The 20,697-nt window shown below is 45.4% G+C and overlaps 1 protein-coding gene across 1 annotated transcript in view; it reads left to right on the forward strand.

Annotated features, from left to right (window-relative positions):
- The first annotated feature begins 1,499 nt into the window (after nucleotides 1-1,499).
- Atxn7 (ataxin 7) overlaps nucleotides 1,500-20,697 on the forward strand; it is a 90,106-nt gene continuing 70,908 nt past the window's right edge. The window contains 3 exon segments of the mRNA XM_032917276.1: nucleotides 1,500-1,952; nucleotides 1,955-2,206; nucleotides 2,465-2,533. Of these exon segments, the coding sequence (XP_032773167.1) occupies nucleotides 1,928-1,952; nucleotides 1,955-2,206; nucleotides 2,465-2,533 (346 nt within the window). The 5' untranslated portion in view covers nucleotides 1,500-1,927.

The raw sequence follows: 20,697 nt of genomic DNA on the forward strand, positions 1-20,697 counted from the left end.
AGATTTACAAAATCCAAACTATAAGTAAACCATACGTATTACATCTTGGGAAACATTAATCCAAATATTTCAATGATTAATGAAAAATTTGAAATTCTGCATTGGAGACATACAAGCTATGTTGAATTAGTAATAGTAATATGTGTTTTAACCTTGATTTTGCTCATTGCCACTCTTATATTAAAGTTAAAACTTACAGAAATTAGTTTTAAGATTTAGAAATGTTAAATTTAAAAAAGTCATCTCAATCAGTTTTGATTCATCCATCCCTTGGTATACCAGGACTCCCACAGAATCCCTTCTAAAAATGACACATATCTTACACACATCTCTCAGTCTACATAACATCATCTCTGGATTACTTACAGTAGGTACATAAAATGTAAATTCTATGTAAATAGTTATTACATTGTATTTAGGGAAATTTTAAGAAATATGTAAATGTTCAGTGTTGATACAGTTTTTAAATTACGGAAAATATATTCCAAACGTCAGTTAGTTGGGTCTGTGAGTGTGCAGCCCGAGCTTGCACAAAGCAACTGTCCTTTGATAAGCACTCAGCAGGTTCCCTTTTGGGATTTCTTGGTGTGCAATCCAGAGAGTAAGTTAGACATTTCTTCAACAGAGATGTTGGCGGTCACAGCTGACTTTAGATATTTGCTATTAAAAAAAAAAAAAAAGGCACGCCAACAAATAATGCAAGTATAGAAAACTCACCTCCTCACCTAGTCCTAGCTTAGAAGACACCGGTAAGCCAGGCTAGAAAAGTGCTGCTTTACTGGAATGAGAACAGAGTAAGGACATTTCCCAAAGGCTCCTTGTGGTGGTCCACTCCTATGCTTTACTTGTTTGATGTTCCTCGGAACATCACTTAAATAAAAGTTGTGTATGTGCTTATGGGGGAGGGGTGAGTTTATGTGCTAGTGCTTAATTTAGTGATCAAAATCTGACCAGTGTCTTTTGTATATCCCCTAAGCCATGGGTTGTCATCCGATTCTAGAAAAGACAACCATAAAAAGTGAGAGACTAACAACTCAAGTTTAAAGTGATACACCGATTTTGTGCCCCGCTTCTTGCAGAAGAAATTCAAGTTCCCCGGGCACAGTGTGACCTTCATTTGTGGGTACTGAAGTACATGTGCCTAGCTTGCCATGCAGCAGGGGCTTGATGCAGACACCTGGGCTAACACCTGGGCGGCATTTTCACACCTGCCCCTGGCAGCTTTGGTTTCTCGGCGTCCGCACAGTGGCGGCTTCCCATTCATGCTCCAGCTACTGTGCAGCCGCCTGCGAGCCCAGAGCGAAGCGCTGGTGCCGGGGCTCCGGAGGGAGGGCCTGGGCGACGCTTTCGTCGCTGCGCCGGGGCCGACCGGCAGGCTCTTCCATAGGTGGCTGCGTTTCCGACTTCGCCCTGGCTCCACTCCGGGGGCTTGACGTGCAAACTTCGCCGGAGCGAGCAGAGAGGGAGGGACCGGCGAGGGGGAGGAGGCGACAGGAGGCGCCTCCGCTTAAGGGAGCCGGCCGGGCGCCGCCGCTCGGACGGACGCGCGGACGGAAGGAAGGAGCGGGGCTGCGGGCCGGGCCGGGATGCGAGCGCCCGCAGGGTGGGCAGCCGCGGGCCGGGGCGCGGGCGGGCCTGAGGTCACAGCAGGTCGGCTCCAGGCGCTGGCCTGCCCAGGCGGGCCAGGCCGGGCGGCCAGCGCCGCAGTGGCGGCCGCAGCCGGCGCCCTACAAAGGGCCGCGGGAGGCGAAAGCGAAAGCCAGCCGCGCCGCGGACTTTGCGCCCGAGCGGGGCGGCGGCGGGGGCTGGGGCTGTCAGCACCGCCGGCCTACGGGCCGCGCACGCCGCCGGAACTCCGCGGAGCCTCCTTAAAAGCGGCCCCCGCGCCACTCTTTTTCCCCTTTTGTTACATTGTAGGGCGGAAAGAATGTCGGAGCGGGCCGCGGATGACGTCAGGGGGAGCCGCGCGCCGCGGCGGGCGGAGCAGCCGCCCGGCAGCAGCAGCAGCCACAGCCTCTGCAGCTCCAGCGGCAGCACCCGCCGCCGCGGCGCCCACGGCCGGAGGACGGCGGCACCGGGGCCGCCACTACCTCGGCCGCCGCCATGGCGACGGTGGGGGAGCGCAGGCCCCTGCCCAGTCCCGAAGCGATGCTGGGACAGTCGTGGAATCTGTGGGTGGAAGCTTCCAAACTTCCTGGGAAGGATGGTAAGTGTCCACGCCTCCCGGTTCCCCACGCCTCCAGGTTCCCCACGCCCCCCGCCAACCCCCTTCTCCGGCCCCGCTCCCCTCCCCCCGCGCCGTGTCCTGTGACCCGCCCCCTCGGGGGTCAGAGATGCTATCTTTTGCTGGGTTATGGAACGCTCGCGGAGGTGCCCACACCTACCCTGTGCGTGCGTGAGCGTGCGTCACACTCCTGGCCACTGACCTGCCTCTCCCCTCCTCCTGTGTGTGTATATCTCCTAGGGACCGAATTGGATGAAAGTTTCAAGGAGTTTGGGAAAAACCGCGAAGTCATGGGGCTCTGTCGGGAAGGTGAGTCCAGCCCCCCTGGTGGAATTTGTACCCAACCTTGGGGAAGTTTTCTTGTTGCTTCAGCCCACCTTCTCTGCTTGCCGCTTTGAGGATGCTGCTGAAAAGGAGGGAAGGGGGTGGACAGAACATTTGGGGGGAAAATCTGATTTCTAGCGGCTCTTTGTAATGGACAGGGACCTGGATCCTTTCTGGAAGCCAGAACAGCAATTCAAAGTGATGGGCTTAGGAAACAGGCAGGGAAAAGCACCAGGGAAGGAAAGAGTTGAAAGGATTGCAAAGTCCTGCCTTTCTGAGGTTGCTGTGTGCAGGAGCCTTGACCAGCCAGGTTTTCTTAAGGCAAAGAGGGTGAATTTTGAATTATTACTATTTTATTATTTTGGCCTTTTGAGGTAGGGTTTTTCTGTGGAGCCTTGACTGACCTGGAACGTGCTTTGTAGACCAGGCTGGTTTCGAACTGAGACATCTGCCAGCCTCTGCCTCTTGAGTGCTGGGATTAAAGGCATGCACCACCATGACGAGAATTTGAAATTTAGGACTGAAAGTATTTTAACCTCTCTCTACTCGTGTTTGTATGGGATTTAAAGCAAATGTTTAGGATGCTACCAAAAGATTGTCATAAGCAAGGAGTACACTCAGGATTTGTGTGATTGTTGGCTTTGCCAGATAAGGGGTTACGAATCTAGAACTTTACTAACTATAGTCAATCAAAGTCTACTGATTAGTTGAGCTAAAGGTATGCTATCAATGAAAGTCAGTTAGGGATCTGGAAACTTAGAGTTGTCTTTGGCAGTAGCCTTTTCTATGACTTTTGACCTGGGCAGTCTGTGGTGAGAAAGGCCGTGGCCTTGAGTCAAGTTTGGGATTCAGAGTACTGAGTTTACATATGCCCATGCAACTTAGCTTCTCACCTGTAGCCGTTTGTTTTGGCAGAGTTTTTGTTCAGGGCTCAAGAAGCAGAACTTTGGCAGCTGGGTTTCCAAATCCATGACGGGCTCACTACTTGTGCTGGCCTCACAGTCACGGCTGCAGGCTTTAGCTCTCTTTAGCCCTCACCTTTTCTTCCTTCTCCCTGATTGGGCTTTTTCAGCTGGCCCCGGGTCTGTTGGTGTTGCCCAGAAGAGTAATAATACTGACGGCAGCCCTGTGAGTGCATCTGGTTGGAACAGATCGTAGGGCAAATGAGTTGATTCTTGGTGAGGATTGCTGTTTGAGGGAGAGGAAAGAGGGTAAGCACAGGACTTGGTGATGTTGCAATAGGAAAAATCAGTTGTTAGTCCGGTTTTAGTGGTGACTTGGCAGTCCGCCTGGGCTTGAAAAATTAAGATCACTCAGTGGCAACTCTGGTAGGAAGTGTTAGAGTGGAGCTGTAGAGGTCCTGATCTCGCTCCTAGTTCTTATTCCTGCTGTGGGCAGAGTCCCTTAAAAGGCTCCGAAGTCTCTGAACACAGGCTGCCGATTGTTGGTAATTCCCATGTAGAAGATGTACGTGTTTCCCCGAATGCCCTGATCTCGGAGACTCAAGAACATTTAGCGGCCGAACCCATTTCTGTTCTGTTTGATGTTTTCTAATGGGAACGGGGTCCTTAGCAGATTTTCCATAAAGATCTAAGGTCTCATACCTAAGGCCAAGGGAGTCATGAGCCTACTTGTATTATCAGTCTATAAAAGTTTGTTAGAGATTGGTTTGGGTGATTTTTGTTGTTGTTGTTGTTGTTTTTGGCAGGGTCCCCCTGTGTAACTCTGGCTGTTCTGTAACTCACTGTATAGATCTCCAGCTAGCCTGGAACTTATTAGAGCCCTCCCTGCCTATGCCTCCAGAGTTCCAGACTGTTGGAGTTAAAGGTGTGTCCTACTCTACCTGGCTTACATCTTTAATTTTTTTTTAATTTTTCTTTTATTTACCTTTATTTTATGTGCACTGGTGTTTTGTCTGCATGCATGTCAGTGTGAGAGTCGTGAGCTGCCATGTGGGTGTTGGGATTTGAACCCTGGTCCTCTGGAAGAGCAGTGAGATGGCTGAGCCATCCATCTCTCCAGTCAGCCGAACCACCCTGCCCCTTACATCTTCTTAAAGCCGCTTTCCCCATTTAAAGGTTGTTGCGGCTGTCAGGCTGTTTGGAGCTTATGCTTTCGTATTTGAGTAAAGACTGAAGTTTTAGGTCGGTCAGTTCTTCATTTGTTACTGAAAAGTCCAAGCTTCAAAGACCGAGGCCACCTTGACTGTACAAGAGGGTCACATGCTCTTAATCCCACTGCTGGAGGGAGGGAGGGAGGGAGGGAGGGATGGACAGATGGACAGACAGACAGACAGACAGAGACACCGAGCAAGCCAGCCAAGCTCATCTTCTTGATGTGCTCCAGGTTAGTGAGAGACCATGTCTCAAACAGCAAGGTGGCTGGCTCCAGGGGAACTGATGTAGTATCTGAGGTTGACTTCTGTCTTCTACATACATGTATGCTTCAAACACACCCACATGCCATCCTGAAAAGCGAAACAATGAGTCAGATCTGTATGTTCTCTTAACACTGGTAGGACTCACTCACCATTGTCTTTAGTTAAGACTGTCTTCCACCAGCCAGTGACGTTTGGGAATTAAATCTATATGTATTTCTCTCGTCAATGAAGTTAAATTGAGAAGAAATATGTATATAATTTGATGATATTAATGAAATACTAAAAGTGAGGAAGGAATTCTCCATTATGAAGATCTTTAGGAATATAAAGACCCCGATTCTTTAATTCTTCAACTTGTGATTTATTAGCCAGAGAATTAGTAAACATGGGGTATGAAATTTGTTTTTGATCTCTCTGAGATCAAATGGGAGATGATAGTACTATTTCCCAAGGTTGCTGTAGAGGTTGAATAAATTATATAATGTGAAGTGACTTGTTGCACGGTGACATCGTTGACCCTTCCAGCTCCTGGCAATGTTAGAACTGATTTGCAAATTGCTTTTTGTCATCCTTTCAGCTTAGGACCCTTGAGTGGGCTTCTAGGGATCAGAGTTCTGGAAGTATGAAAATATGTATATCCTACTCCCTAGGGCAGGTGGCCGAAGCCACTTTCCCTGGATTCTCAGTGGCAAAGCTCAAAACTTCGAAGTTAGATGCTCTTGTGGTTTTCTCTTTTCTCTGTAACTTGCTTTAGCCAGTTCCTTCATATCCCAAAATTAGTGCTGCGGAAGGAGTGTGGAACAGTAAAGGTGGGTGGAGATAGCATTGCTCCTGGGTTAGGCAGTGTATCGTCTCTCATCTTCCTAGTACATGGAGAGTGTCAGGGTGGCCAGTCAGTCGGTCACCCTTCAGAGATTAGCCCATTGCTCATCTGCATCCCGATTTCACACTGCTCACCTTTATAACTTTCAGTATCAGTCGTGGCATTGTGGACTCTGTTGAGCTAAGGTTGATAATAAAGTTTGAGTTTTTAATAATCAGACTTCAAAGATAAGTTATGTTTCTCTTAAAAGTTTTTTTTTTTTCTTCCTTTTCTTTTTTTTCTGGAGCTGGGCCTTCCGCTTGCTAGGCAAGCGCTCTACCACTGAGCTAAATTCCCAACCCCCTCTTAAAAGTTTTAAATTAAAATTCTACTTAAAATTTTTCAAATTCTTTATTTGTGAAATTGACCAAAGTTTATGTTTAAACGGAATTAATGGGTGTGAATTAGGAATTTGATATTAATGTCTAGGCCCATAGGGAGACTCAAAGGATGAACACGTTAAATAGTCCTGTGTCATGGCGGGGATCAGCAACATGGTGCTGCGCTCGTCATTTGCTTTGAAATATAAGCCGCAGCATCACGGAATCCACTCGACCGCTCCGAGAGTATGCATTATGGGATAGCTCTTTATTACGTGCGTTCCTGGGCCAGAGACATTGTCGACGAAGGCAGCTTCTGTGCACTGTTGGGCTCAGTGAACATTTGCTAAAACATTAGAATGGCTGGGACTTCTGGGAAGATTGAAGGACACTGCTGTGGAGTGCCTGGGGCATGGCTGGACCGTTTGTCTCTGGGAGAGGCCTGAGGCTGTCAGTGTTTGCTTTGCTCAGATTTTGGTGCCCAGTAGCACTCTAGCAACCCAAAATGGTGACCCTTGCTTTGATGGGTGATGCCTTTATCTAAGTAACAGGAATGCCGTCGAGCTCGGTGGAAAGAGGTTAGCTGGTGCCGTGGCCAGCTAGGTGTTTATGTTTTGAAGGTCAGCCGGCGAGGGGCTTGGTCTCTCTCCGGTTATCTCAGCAGTACCGTCTTAGTCAAGGCTACCGTTAGGTTACTCTTGCTGTGCTGGAGCACCATGACCAAAGCAGCTGGAGGAGGAGAGGCCTGGGCTACACTTCTACATCACACTTCATCCTCAGAGGAAGCCAGGACAGGAGCTCAATTGGGACAGGAGCAAGAAGGTGCGACTGATACAGAAGCCATGTTTGCTCCTCATGACTTCCTCAGCCCAAGGATGTCACCACCCTCTATAGACTGGACAGTCCCCAATTGATCACTGAGAAAGTGCCCCATAGGCTTGCTGATAGCCAGATCTTGGGGAGGCGTTTCCTTAAATGAGGTTCCCTCCTCTTAGATGATTTTAGCTCGTGTCAAGTTGGTAAAACTGTCCAGCACACAACCTTTTTCTTTTCTAGTAGGGAAAAATGGTTTGTGGTTAGTGAACTGAAAATGGATAGGTGTTTATTTACAGTACTGTTAAGGACACCACATTATACACATAAGACCTTCCCTGAAATAGCTCACTTTTCTGTACGGAGTCTCATATCTGGTCCCCACCACTAAGGTTTTCTTATGTATCGTTTGAAACACAGAAAAACGAAGAAAATATTTTGGTGAGCCTCCTTTAGCCATCATGGGACTCTAGTAACTGCGCCATGGCTCAGTCCTGTTTTGTCTCTGCCCCACAGTGAATTATTTTGAAGCAGTCACAGGCCTCATAGTATTTCATTCTTGTCTGATGCTCAGGCTTCTCCTTGTGTTATGGAAAGTGAAGCCTTTGCATTGTGCCTTTGTTCTGAGGCATGGGGTTGTCATTCCTCCGATCTCCCCCATGTGTATAGGGGCTGTGCAGGTGGCAGTCCTTACAGTCTACATGCCAAGTGAAGATTAAACCAGACCTGCTCAGGTAGCATTGAAGTCTGTGTTCTTTGCCTTTGAGTCGTCTTGGGCAAGTGTGTGAGTCACTGAGGAGAGCTGAGGTGATCTTACTGTCCAGAGCCTCACTTGAGGCACCCTCTGCAGGTGAGCATCAGTGCAGCAACCAAGAGCAGCTACCTGGCTGAGCTGTAGGGTACGCACTCACCTGTGGGAGCTGTATCGTGTGCACCCACTCACCTGTGGGAGCTGTAGGGTGCGCACTCACCTGTGGGAGAAGGAACCTCAAGAGAGCCAGACAGGCACCCCTCCACCTGGTTTTCCTCCTACCTCTAATCACCATAGACGTTCTAGTCAAACTACAGTCCATGGCTTTTTATGTTGCCAACCAATTGAAAGAAAGCCCAAAGGTGATATCATGACATGAAGTTTATGTGAAATTCATGTATCATTTTCCCTAAAGAAATTGTGTTGGGACGTGGCCACAGGCACTCATGTAGTTCTATATCTCCGTCTGCGCTCTCCACACAGCAAGCAAGCGTTAAGTGGTGGGTACAGCAAAGATGATACAACCTACGATCTCAGTTACTTACTGTCTGGTCCATCGTGGGAGAAGTCCGCTGACCTTGTCTTCCTAAGTCCAGTGGTTGGTGAACGTGAACCCCTCCACTGACCATGACTGGTCAGACTGTGTGTTAAGGGTAGAAGTCAGTATTCCTGAGCCAAGAGATTATTCACTGTTGGAGGAATTTGGACCAGAAGAAAATATATGAAGAGGGAAAAGACTTTGCTTAAGTTTTCTTGTCAAATCTAGTTTTTTATTAAAAAAATGTAAGCAGGGTCTCATCATATGCCTTGACTGTCAGAATATGTACGTCAGCAGCAAGTCCGACTGCCTGTGCGTCTGAGTGCGGGGATTAACAGTGCCTGCCGCCACACCCAACCTTGTCTTGTTTACATTAAAGTTATTTGTTTACTTTTATGTTTTCAGGTTGCCTTCTTCTGACTAACACACAATAAAAACAGCACACAGTGAGCTAAGGACACCATTCAGCACATGCCCAGTTCCACACTCGTGTCCCCTTGCCGTGTGTCATTGCTTTCCCAGGTTGACTCATACGGAGCAACAGAACGTCCATGGTCGGCTCTCAGGAACACCGGGCCACGACAGGATGCTTAGGCTGTTCTGCTGCTACAGTAGCCCCTGATATCCAGGAGCAGGAGGACAGAAGTTTTGTGAGATTTTTTTTCCCCACTGAAACTCTTCATAGCCTTTCTGTCCTTTAGCTGACTTAGAGAAGCCCAAGTTTTGTCTTGGGAATGAATAACAAGGCTTTATTCAAAAGCAAAAGTGTGTTTTGGTTTTAAAAAGGTGGACTACATTTGTAGATCCCAATGTCTTATGCTTTTGTGCTTGCTAAAATGCATAACGCCTAGCGTAATCCATGCTGATCCCCAAGCCTTCTTTGAGTGACTCAGTTTGCGGAAACCATGCATGCCCTCCACTTACTCTGACAGGTTCTTGTAAACTCTGTCAGGAGGAAAGAAAGAGCAGTGTGCGGGTCACTGTGGGATGTGACCTCCATAGCTTATTATTTTATTTGTTCTTCCTGTTACATTTCTTAAGTTGGTGTACTACACAATGGACATCATTATGACATTTTCAGACATAACATCTTTGTAATTTGCAGTGTAAGACCCCCGAGACACTTCCTTTCATACAAACACCCTCCCTGATGTCCAACTCTCACAATGCTCCCACACACGTGAGCAGAGGGCCAGCTCGGCGAGTACGTTTACGGTATATTTGTCACTGTAATACTTCTTCCACCACCATTTTCTCTATTTCCAGAGGACAAACGTTTCAGAACTGTAAGGTAATTCACCAAGGTCTCAAAGCATGTAACCTTCAACCTTGGATCTGCCTGCCCTCCATGCTGTGCGAGCCCATTCCAGATGTGTGCCTGCTTATGAGCATGACCAGGTCAACCTAACCTTTGTTTTTTAAATTTTAAAACCAACAAAAACTCAAAGCAAAGAGCCAAAGAGTGTCTTTGAGCCACTAAAGCTGTTTCCTTGGTGAGCTTTTGAGGAGTAGGAACTGTGCACTCGGAAGGATCAGCTTTTAAAAGAAAGATTGAGTTAATGCTAAGGTTGCAGCAGATAATAAATATAAATCATCTGGGATTTGTACCATTAAAAAAAATCTTCTAAAGGAAGTTGGAGAAGGGAAATCTCACTGTCTAACGTCTGCTCAGTGCCAGATTGCTTTCAATCACATTGATATTCAAACTTTATGGCAGGAGTTCTAATGAATGTGTCCCTCTGATTATTAAAGGATATTCTGATTGAAGCTCTAAGGAGAAAACGAAGCTATTGGTAGACTTTAACAGTTGGAGTTACTCTCCTTTTGAGAGAAAGGCTACATGTTTATTCATCGTGTGCAGCAGGTGTTGGTGTAAGTGAGCACAGGGAAGAGACGAGCAGTCCAGGCACTAACCGTGTATAGCTGAGTTCAGCAATCTGATTTATTTCTCTTTGTGCTTTCTCTGCTGTGTATGGCAAGGGAATTGTAGCAGCTCGTTACCAGCTGGACTAAATCCTTAGTCTAAGTATGGGAACCCCATCCGTAGAATTTGGCATCATTTGTGTTTGGTTTCAAACTATCGTGACGTCTGAGCGTCATCACTTCGGGCTACAGAGTAGCCCCTGACTGAAAGGATCCAGCTTCAGGGAACACTCATGACCGCCTTGTCTTTATCTTGCTCATTTCCATGAGGACTTCTCAAGATCAGTGTCTGTAATATTTGACAGCCTCAGTGCTGAATCTTTGTCTCCAAAAGTCTATTCAGGGAATGTGTGCGGTTAGTAGGTACTGCATAGAAAAGACAAATACAAATGATGCCCTTGCAAAAATCACCTGTAAACAGAGGCAGTGCTGGGAGCTCCCGTTCCAGAGGTCAGTCTGAGTCCAGATCGCAGCTGAAGCAGAGGAGTGATTTGAAGAAAGTCGCAAGGCTTCCGTCACCAAGTCTCCACTGACTGCGGAAGCAGATGCCGGTAACGCCTGCTTGGGCGTTAGTGATGCCGCAGGCCGCAGTGGAAATACTGCCTACAGTAAGTGGTATCTCAGAAGAGCTCTCAGGAAGCAACAGGAAGTGAATCGCCAGCTTTAACAGACAAAATGAAGGCAGTATGAGGAAACCAGCAGTCTTAGGATGCTGACCAGAGTGCAGAAAATTAGTGTGAGTCTTATGCTTCCTTCGATGGTAGGGAAATAAAAATGAGTAGTAGAAGGTGGTATTTCTTCCTCCTTTTTCAGTCTCTCTTCACTCTTGACATGCACAAGGAAACCTGGTGTGAGTGTTTACTCTTTCTTTTTTTCTTGGATGCTTCTAGTTTGTACATATTTAGACTCCTTCCTGGAATGCTTTTCAGACCCCCTTTTCTGGGCAGGCAGAAAAATAATAATTATAGGCAACAGGATAAGTCATCGGCACTGCATTGGAGAGTGGCTGAGAGGCGTAAATAAGAAAGCCGTGGTTTTGTATATGCAGAGTCTGGGCTTTTCCTGCCTAGTAGGGAGTTTAGAAAATTACCTTTTCAATTCTTGGAAATTTTCATTTTATTTCTAGTAGCTCTCCACTCGTTAACCCTGTTTGTTTTGGAACTGTATAGGAAGTGTTATTATGTTGGAAAAATATCACTATATTTATAGAGAGTGACAGATCATTGTAGAGGTCTGTCTTCATTACATTTCTCCTTTCCCTTTCTCTGCCTCTCAGACTTATACATGTTATACATGTATGTGTGCATATGCATGATTGTGTATATGTGTGTATGTGTGTATATATGTATGTGACCTGCTCAGCCCATATGTTTATGTGTATGTATGTTTTCATAACTGTTTGGGATTTGATAATTACTTGCTGTTCTCTGCCCTCCCCCAGCATTCGTCAGTGACCTGTAGGTCTTTGTATAAAGTTGAGGATGCCTCGTGGGCTTTTCTGCGTCCGCTGGCACTTCCAGTGGTCTCACCCTCGTTCAGCTCAGGTTTAGGTGGTCATTCTGATGAGACTTTATGGCTGTAGCTTCTGACATTACTCTTGTCTTCTGGTTCTTACAGTTCTCTCAACTCCCAACTCCCTGCCATCCCACAGGACGGAACCTCACACACAGGATTGTTTTGTGGATTATATCCTTCGGGCCTCCACAACTGCACTTTGATTGGCAGTGGTTTTCTTACAGCGGTCTGTTGCAAAGAGAAGCTAGGGTGATATACTGATCTTAGGGTAAAGGGACAGATGTTTAGATTGCTGTAAAGATTATGCTGATTTAATCGTCATTGCAGATTCTCTTACAGTAGCCACGGCTTGACTCGCACTGAGTCGTTAGCCAGCTTTTCAGTCCCAGTCGCCATTTCCATCTTGTGCGTGTTGTAAGTTCAGTCAGAGTTGTTGGTTACTGCCAAGGCGTGTGTGTGGCCCTGCCTTACCAGTACTGTTACTGTGTCACGCTGGCCACTGATACTGTTCATAGACGTCATAGCCGAGTAGGACTGTTAGTTGCCTCTCTCCTTTGGGAACTGTCATGACACATCCTGGCACTGTGAAAGCTGAGTCCTCAAGGAGGAGGCTTTCAGTTCAGTTCCAGGTCAGAAGTGTCTTTTCCTGAAGTGCATGGTACCTTCAGGAGAGAGACCTCCCTCTCACCTCTGGAGGCAGTAGGAAGAGGCTGAATGTTTTTGGAGACTTTTGGACTGTGCTGGTCAACAGTACAGAAGAAAGTTTCCCATGTCTGGTAGTGGGGCTTTTGTTAGATGGCCTTTGGTTCTTAGAAGGACCATTGTCAGTTTAGATGAGAAAAATATTTATACACACAATTACATATGTTTATACAATTTTTTAGGTAAGAAGTTAATCATGTGATTACTTACAGATTTTTTAGATACCCTTAATTGTTATTTTATCCTCTTTGAGTGTTTTGCTCCCTCCCGTGTCCTTGAAGAGCCTCTCTGTTTCCCTTATCAGGTCACTTACACCCTGCTAACCCTTTTTCCCTTTCCACCTTCTTCTGAATTATCTCCTTCTGCCTTCCTAAAGACTGTCTCGTTTCTCATGTACCTGATCAGACTACTTGTGTCTCGGTATTTCCCTCTTTATTGCGCCCCAGCACTGGTCTTGTGGTAGTCGTCCTGGTTTCTGCAAATGACTGTAGGCTATGTGCTCACGTTTGAAGGTTTGGGGCCCCTGATGAGAGAGAGCATGTGGCATTTGCATTTCTGGGTCTGAGTTCCCTTACTCAATGTGATATCTTTTCTAGTTCTGCATATTTACCTGCAAAGTTCATGATTTGATTTTCTTTATAGATGAGTAGTATTCCACAGTAAACCATATTTTTTCACTATCTAGTCGTTGCTTGCATGACTTCTGGTTGTTTCTGTTTCCTGGCTGTTGTGAATAGAGCAGCAATGGGCATGGCTGAGCAAATGTGGAATAGGATGTTGAATTCTTTATGCATAAGCTGAGTAAATGCTAAGTCCAGCTCATATGGGAGATTTATTTAGCCCTTTGAGAATTCTCCACACTGATTTCCTTAGTGGCTGCACCAGTTAGAAATCCCAGCAACAGTTAATGAAGGATGATGAACAATTTTTGAGATAGTTCTTAGCCACTTTTTTCTTTCCTTTTGAGAACTCTCTATTCATGTTTCTAACACACCCCTGCACCTTTTACTCTTTGCTTTTTTGAGTTCATTGTATATTCTGGTACACAGATTTACAGGTGGCAAAATTCTTTCTTATTCTACGGGCTTCCTCTTCATACAGTTGATTGTTTGAAATTAATTGTGAGGAAGCAAAGCCTTCTTGTTTTATGAGGACCCACTTGTCAGTTGTTGGCCTTTAATTCTTGGGCAAACGGAGTCCTATTCAGGAAGTCCTTTCCTACTCCTGTATTATGTAAGGCACTCCCTATGTTTTCTTCTAGCAATTTCAGTGCTTCAAGTTTAAGTCTTTGATCCATTTGGAGTTAGTGTTTATGCAAAATGGTAGATAAAGCTATAATTTCTTTTGCATGTGGGCATCTAGTTTTCTCAACACCATTTGTTAAAGATGATCTCTTTACTGTAGCGTATGTTTTTGGCGTCTTTATCAAATATTAAGTGACTGAAATTACATGTATGCTTATTTGATCTTTAATTTTGTTCCGTTGGTCTACATGTCTGTTTTTGTGTCAGTGCTTGCTTGCTTGCTTACAGTCAGTCAGTCAGTCTGTCTGTCTGTCTCTATATATCTATATCTATCTATCCATATATATATACATATGTGTATATATACATATATATATAAAAAATCTGTAATGCATGTTAAATTATGAAATTGTAAACCTTCCAACACTGTTCTTTTTGCTTGGGATTGAGTTTTGGGATAGTTTTTTTTTTCTATATCTGTGACATTAGAATTTTGATTATGATTCTTTTAATCTATAAATAGGTTTTAGTAGAATAGTCATTTTTTACAATGTTAATTCTGTCCATCCATGGGCATAGGATATCTTTCTTTTAAAGTTTAAAGTTTTTATTGTAGAGGGTCCTTCATATCCTTGGTTATGTTTATTCCTAGATATTTTATTTTCTTTGAGACTACTATGAATGGAAGTATGTTCATGATCTCCTCCTCTTATGTGTTTGTTGGTGGTGAATAGAAAAGCCATTGATATGTGCAAGCTGATTCCATATCATGCAGCATTGTTAAATTTATTTCTACCGGTAGGACTTTGGGATCTCTAGTATGGTACCATGTCCTTTGTGAATAGCCTATTTGCACGCTTCCCCCTTCCTTCTCACTGTTGCCACTAGTCCGTGACGTGGATGGACATGCGGTCATGAGAAGAACTGGTGGTGGGCACACCGTCTCCTTCCTGACTTCAGCGGAATTGTCTCGCTCTTCCTGGCTAGGATGTTCCTGGCTCTGGGTTTTTCTTGCACAGCCCTTACAATGGTGAGCTAAAGCTCTAACCCTACACTCTCCTACATCTCTCGTGAAGGCATGTCAAAGACTTTCTGAATCCTTTGAGATGATCTTGTGGCTTTTTTGTTTTGTTTTGTCTTGTTTGTTTGTTTGTTTTTGTCTTTTAAGTCTGGGTCGGTTTTAAATTGGTCGGTTACAGGATTTGGACTTAGTGCTCTGTTCAGTTGGCGGAGGATGACTGTGTCTACTTTGGGTCCTTATTGGTAGGCAGGATGCTGGTTTGGTATTAGACTTCCTAACAATGCAAATCTCCCTTCCGGGATGCTGTGAGTGCTTTACACACTGCCTTGAGAATGTTCTGACTGTTTTGCCTTATTTCGTGCCTTTAGCTTTTATCCCCAAAACGTTTGAGAAGCAAATTATTTGAGTCTTTTGTGTGCTAGAAGCTGAAGATAGACTTACAGACCCATTGTGAAAGCATAGTCGTAATTCCCAGGGAAGCTAAACTAACCAGGTCTTTTTATAGAGTCACCCACTATATAAGGGCTGAGTGTTCTGATAGGCGTAGGAGATTGAGTAAAGAGTCCGTGCTCTGTAGCAATGTTAAACACAATTAATACACATTTTCATGGACTGAGTGCTGCACAATCAATTAAGAAGGCTAATAAATGGATTTGAGTTAATATGATCAAGGGAGACTTTCCCTTGATCAAGGGGATTTATTATTTGAGCTGGAGATAGTGTTGAGAAAGAAGTGTTATCCAGGAGGAGGAGGAGGATGTCTCTGAGTGGTTATCCATGAGGAGTCTGACAGAGAGGATGGAAGAGAAGTGAGGCTGAGAGGATCAGATCACAGAAGCTCAGATAAGGAATTGAGGTGGATTATAAGTTTAATGGGAACCCACTTGCAGAATGGACTGATCTAGACTGTGTTGCGTGGAAATCTCTTTTAGATGGTGTGTGGATTGTCCAGGGTGGGATGACTGATGGCATCACCAAGTGAGTTGTGTGTGGGTTGAGGTTTGGTGATAACAGTGGACATTCAGAGAGGTTCCAGGTATAATTGGGACTTGGCATTTACATGAGTAAGTAGAGTTGGTTGTAGATGACAGAGACAGATACTTGGGGCTTGAAACATTGAAGGGTACGGTTAATGAGCTCAGAAATGGTGGAGCCCATGCATTGGAGATCTGGTAGACTATCTGTATTTTTTGATGCATTTATTGGACATCCATGTGCAGCTGTTCGTCAGCCCTGGAGGGATTGTTTGGAATTTTGATGTAGCCTCCTACAGTAGAACTCTTGGGTCAAGTCTGCATCATCAAATGAGAACGATATGAACAAGGTAACTTTGCTTCAGTAAGTATCAGTAGGGAATCAGTTAGGATTGTTACAGTTGAGCTTCTGGTCAGTTCACACCAAAGGAGGGTGAGGGAGAAGTCCCCAGGGAGATGCCAGGGAATGTGGTGATGTAAAACATGTTGCCTGTGGTATCCTGTAGAACAGAGTCGTGAGAGGAGTGATCTCTGGCTTTGGTGGCTTTCTAATGACCTTCATCAGAGTTAGGCTCTAAGAACTAGAGGAGAAGCGGAGAGGGACATGTGGATGTGTCACAGTCTGCTTTGAGAATGAATAGAGAAATGAGACCACGGTGAAGGAGACATGGGTACAGTGCCTGGGGAAATAGAGGGACAGTTTCTTCATTTTGGTCTGACTCAGTCACTGTTTGATGTGGTTGCTGCCAGTGCGAGAGATGCAGAAGTGAGGGACACTGATAGCTCCAGGGGGCCCTTGAGTTGCCGAGGAGCAGGCCTTGTAATTGGGATCCCACCCTGCCCCACAAGGAGGGGGAAAGCCAGTGCGTTCGCTTGCAGGTAGCAGTGTACATACGGGATGGTTAGGTGTCACTTGTGAAGAGGAGAAGTCGGAATTGAGAGTGGGTAGGAGGAGACATTTGTTACTTTTTTTCTCTAGTATCTGGAGAGGGAGATAACAAAACAGGCAGTTATGCATCCTTTTGAGACTTCATGTGTACTCAGAAGGAGTCCCAGATAGGGAGAATGTGGGCCCAGAAAACCATGGATCCCAGTGCCCTGGAGAACTAGAGCAGGAGAGCAGAGTCAGGTAACAAAGGAATCCTGGAGGAGGTGCTGGAGAGCAAGCTGGGGTGGACTAAGGCGTTTCTGGAGCTACTAGAAAGTAGGTACCGGAGGGCAGGAGCCGGGTCTGATGGGCGTGCGGTCTGATGGGCGCGACCGTGCTGCGGTGGGAGGGCCGTTGGCAGGTGACTGTGATCAGTGTGGAACTGAGTGACGAGTCTGAGGTAGAAGCAGGTTGAGGAGGACATGTAGCCCTCCTCATAAATGCATGTGCAGCGCCTGTGTTTCTAGCTCAGGAAGTTCAGTGTTAACATGTGTTTATAAATTTCAAATGGGTTTTTTTCACTTGGCAAACTCACACAATGATTCTTATCTTGTGTTTATTCCTTCACTTGCTTTATATTTTTACTGTGCACCTCTTAATGGCTGTCAGGAAAATGTCAGTCTTCACGAAACTTTTATTTTAATAAAAGAAATGGACAATAATTAAAACAAAAACATGTATGTTAGAGGATGAATCTGGAAGGAGAAAGGTAAAGTATAGGCCCTGCTATTTAAAGTACTTATAATGTTTTCTTTTTTACCCTATGTCAAATAATGAAATTGAAGTTGTACTGTAATCAAAGATTTACCCTCAAAGAAAAGCCCAAGAACACGCAGAGTCGCTGCTGTGTCCCACCCACAAAATACAAGGAGCCCTTCCAAATCAGTTCAGAACAAGCATACTGATATCAAAGCACGTAAGGACACAGCAAAAAAGAAACTACCGACAAATTTCTTTGAACATCCATACAAAAATTCTCAACAAAATACTTTGATATCAAATTCATGAACATGTTAAGATTGTATATTATAGTCAAGTGGGCTTCATCTCAGAAGTCAAAGTAGGTTCAGCATACCAATCAGTGTGATACAGAGTCAGCAGACTTAAGAGAAAGCACGTAGTCGTCAGAGTGTAAACCGTGTGGATTTCCAAGTAGCAAATGAAGTCTGGTGGGTGAGGGCCATGTGTGTTTGAAGACCAGCTGGAGCTGGAGTGGGCCAGAGAGCTGTAGAAGAGGACAGGTCCACAGGATCCAGGGGACTGCTGGGGAAGCAGAGGCTCTTATAGGCCATTGGAGCATAAGTTCTTTCCCTAGCTCCTGCGTCCTCCATGGTCTGAACCCACCAGGCTGTGTAACATGATCACCTTCCACTCTTTCCTGTGACTCTGTCAAGCACTGTATTGTCCTGGTTCCTCTCACACATGTGGTCTTCCCTCCTCCAGACTCTCCCTAGTTGTCTCCCTCTCTGACATTCAGGTGAGGTGTCACCTCCCCTTGTCACCTTTTCCAAGTGTTTATTGCTATCTAGTGTCACTGTAAAACAGGACCTCTCCATCTGGGGATAAGAACGGGTGTTGCCGCCCATGCTGACCTTCCTGGAGGATGTGATGTTTCCCTTGTTGCAGGATTGTAGTATGGGAGATCATCGCTTGCCTCTGATCCCAGTGCTCTAGCACTTTGTATTTATGCTGTGAAGAAAGAAATCATTTTGCTTTAGGGATAAATGGTGTTCTTATAAATAACCAGTAATATACCCGGGTTTTCTCTTACATCACTAGAGTTTTCTTTCCCCAAGTAAGTTATTTTTTTCTTCAGTGTCTGAGCGGATTATTTTCTGCCTTCACGTTATTCCTGTTTCTTGGGCATTATCTCCAGATAACTGCTGGAGCAGACGTGGACTCAGAGTCCCTGTGGATCTGTGCCACCCTTTTGTTCCCCTTGCTCCGTGTGTAAAGCTCTTCATTGTCAACTGCCAGCTGCAGCGAGCTTTCTCCAACAGGATCTGTGTTAATGGTTATCTTCTAAAAGGCTGGTGGTTGTCGCTGAAGATAATCAGTTATGTGAGTTTATAATCTGTTCATGATTGTGTTTTTCTTATATAGTGACAGTTATGCTAAAGAAACAAGTAAAACAAGGTTTAATTCATGTAAGTCCTGAGTAAGTCTGGACAGTAAGCAAGGGTCTGCCCCCACCCCTCCTCTTGACAGTGTAAAAGGCCACTTCTTAAATATAAAATTTTGATGGATGGCCTTTAAGAATTGTGAAAACATGAGAAATCCTGATTTAAACATGTTCTGCTACATTTTGTTTTGTTGTGTATACCTGAGGGCGTGTATAAAGGCTTATAAATGGAGGTCAGAGGGCATCCTGTGGGAGTCCTGCTCCTCCTCCTAACTTGTGTGTCCCGGGGTACACCGACATACTTCCATTAAGCAAGCTGGCAGCAAGTGCTGTAATGCCCTAAGGCATCTCTCTGGCCCCTCGTGTACCCATTTTAAGTGGGAAGATGCTTCAGTCAGCGCTCGATCACGTGCACATTTAGGCGAGGCCCTGCGTGAGCCACTTCGTTTGGACAGCCTCAGGTACAGCACGAGTTGAGACCAGGCAGGCACTTGCCTTTAGATGACTTGTCAGAACCACAGTCTCTAGGAGGCAGAGTAGGCTTTCTGCTCTGCCTGACTCAGGTTCACTGGCACTAACTTTTTGGAGATGTGGCAGGCATCTTCAGACAGCAGCTGGAGAGTGAGGAAGCCGCTAAGCTGTGGGAGCAGCAATGGACATGTCATGGTAAGGAGCCGAGCTTGTCTCAGGCTTTTAAATTGAGCAGTAGCCGGATTGTGTTGGGAGAAGTATGATGCCTGAGAAGATTCCTTTAAGATCTGCAGTGAATACCATTTCTATAGTGGGTGGTGAACCCATGGCTCACTCATAGTAAACTCCAATAGTTTGTTTGTTAAGGTATATATAACAGTTAAGTAAGTTTCTTTAGACATCATGGAATTAGCAGGTAAATTCACCTCTAGTCCAGGCTTTCTCTGGGAGGGGAAATAAAGACGGGAGAGCTGCAAAGGCCACTGTAGCTGTTACGTTAGGAGCCTTCGTTTTGAGAGTAGGATTGTGAGTTTTTGTTGTCTGATTGAGCTGACTCTTGTTTCTCTTTTTACCTAATTTTGCTTATCCCGAAAGTAGCATCTTCCAAAAGGGAAATGCAAGCAACAGCAAAAATGAAAATAAATGCATACATATTAACCTGCTGTAGTCTAGCCTTGCTCGGCCATATCGCATTACTGGGATGTTGCCGATGTGTGATGACTGGCACAAGGGTGTGGAGCTGACTTCAGGCCAAGCCAGCTGCGGTTGTAGAATCCACGACAGCGTCATGCCGTGCTCTGTATGCAGTGAGTTCATGATGGGCGCTGTCAGTGAATTCACTTGCAAGCACTTGAAAGGCTATCGAGAGAGCCCACATGTCCTTAAATTTGGCATTATTTTCTCTGTTTGAGTTAAAGGCTTTGAGAAGGTAATGACTAAATAAAACTTATTTTTTTAAAAGAGTTATTTATATATTTAAAGTATGTGAGCACTCTGTTGCTGTCTTCAGACACACCAGAAGAGGACCAGATCTCATTACAGATGGCTGTGAGCCACCACGTGGTTGCTGGGAATTGAACTCAAGTCCTCTAGAAGAGCAGTCAGTGCTCTTAACGTCTGAGCCATCTCTCCAGCCCCAAACTCATTTTTTTTTTAAACAAAAGAAGTGTGTTCTCAAATAATTCTGATGACATTTAGAGGGTGATATTTGATTTTTACCTTCCTTATTCTTTCTTTGTCTGGAGCCTCCTTTCTGCTTCGTTCTGTTTTCAGACAGGGTCTTATTCAGTAGCCCAGGTTGGCCTGACTTCATATATGTAACCCAGACTGTCCTTGAACATGGAGAGTGCTCTTGCCTTAGCCTCATGTAGTGGTTTGAATATGCTTGGCCCAGGGAGTGCCAGTATTGGAGGCCTTGTTGGAAATGTGTCACTCTCAGGGTGGTCTTTGAGACCCCTCTTAGCTGCCTTTGGATGAAGATGTAGAGCTGTCAGCTCCTCCAGCACCATGCCTGCCTGGACGCTGCCATGTTCCCACCTTGACGATAATGGACTGAACCTCTGGACCTATAAGCCAGCCCCAATTA

Source organism: Rattus rattus, chromosome 12 (assembly GCF_011064425.1).
Source record: "Rattus rattus isolate New Zealand chromosome 12, Rrattus_CSIRO_v1, whole genome shotgun sequence".
Classification (NCBI taxonomy): Eukaryota; Metazoa; Chordata; class Mammalia; order Rodentia; family Muridae; genus Rattus; species Rattus rattus.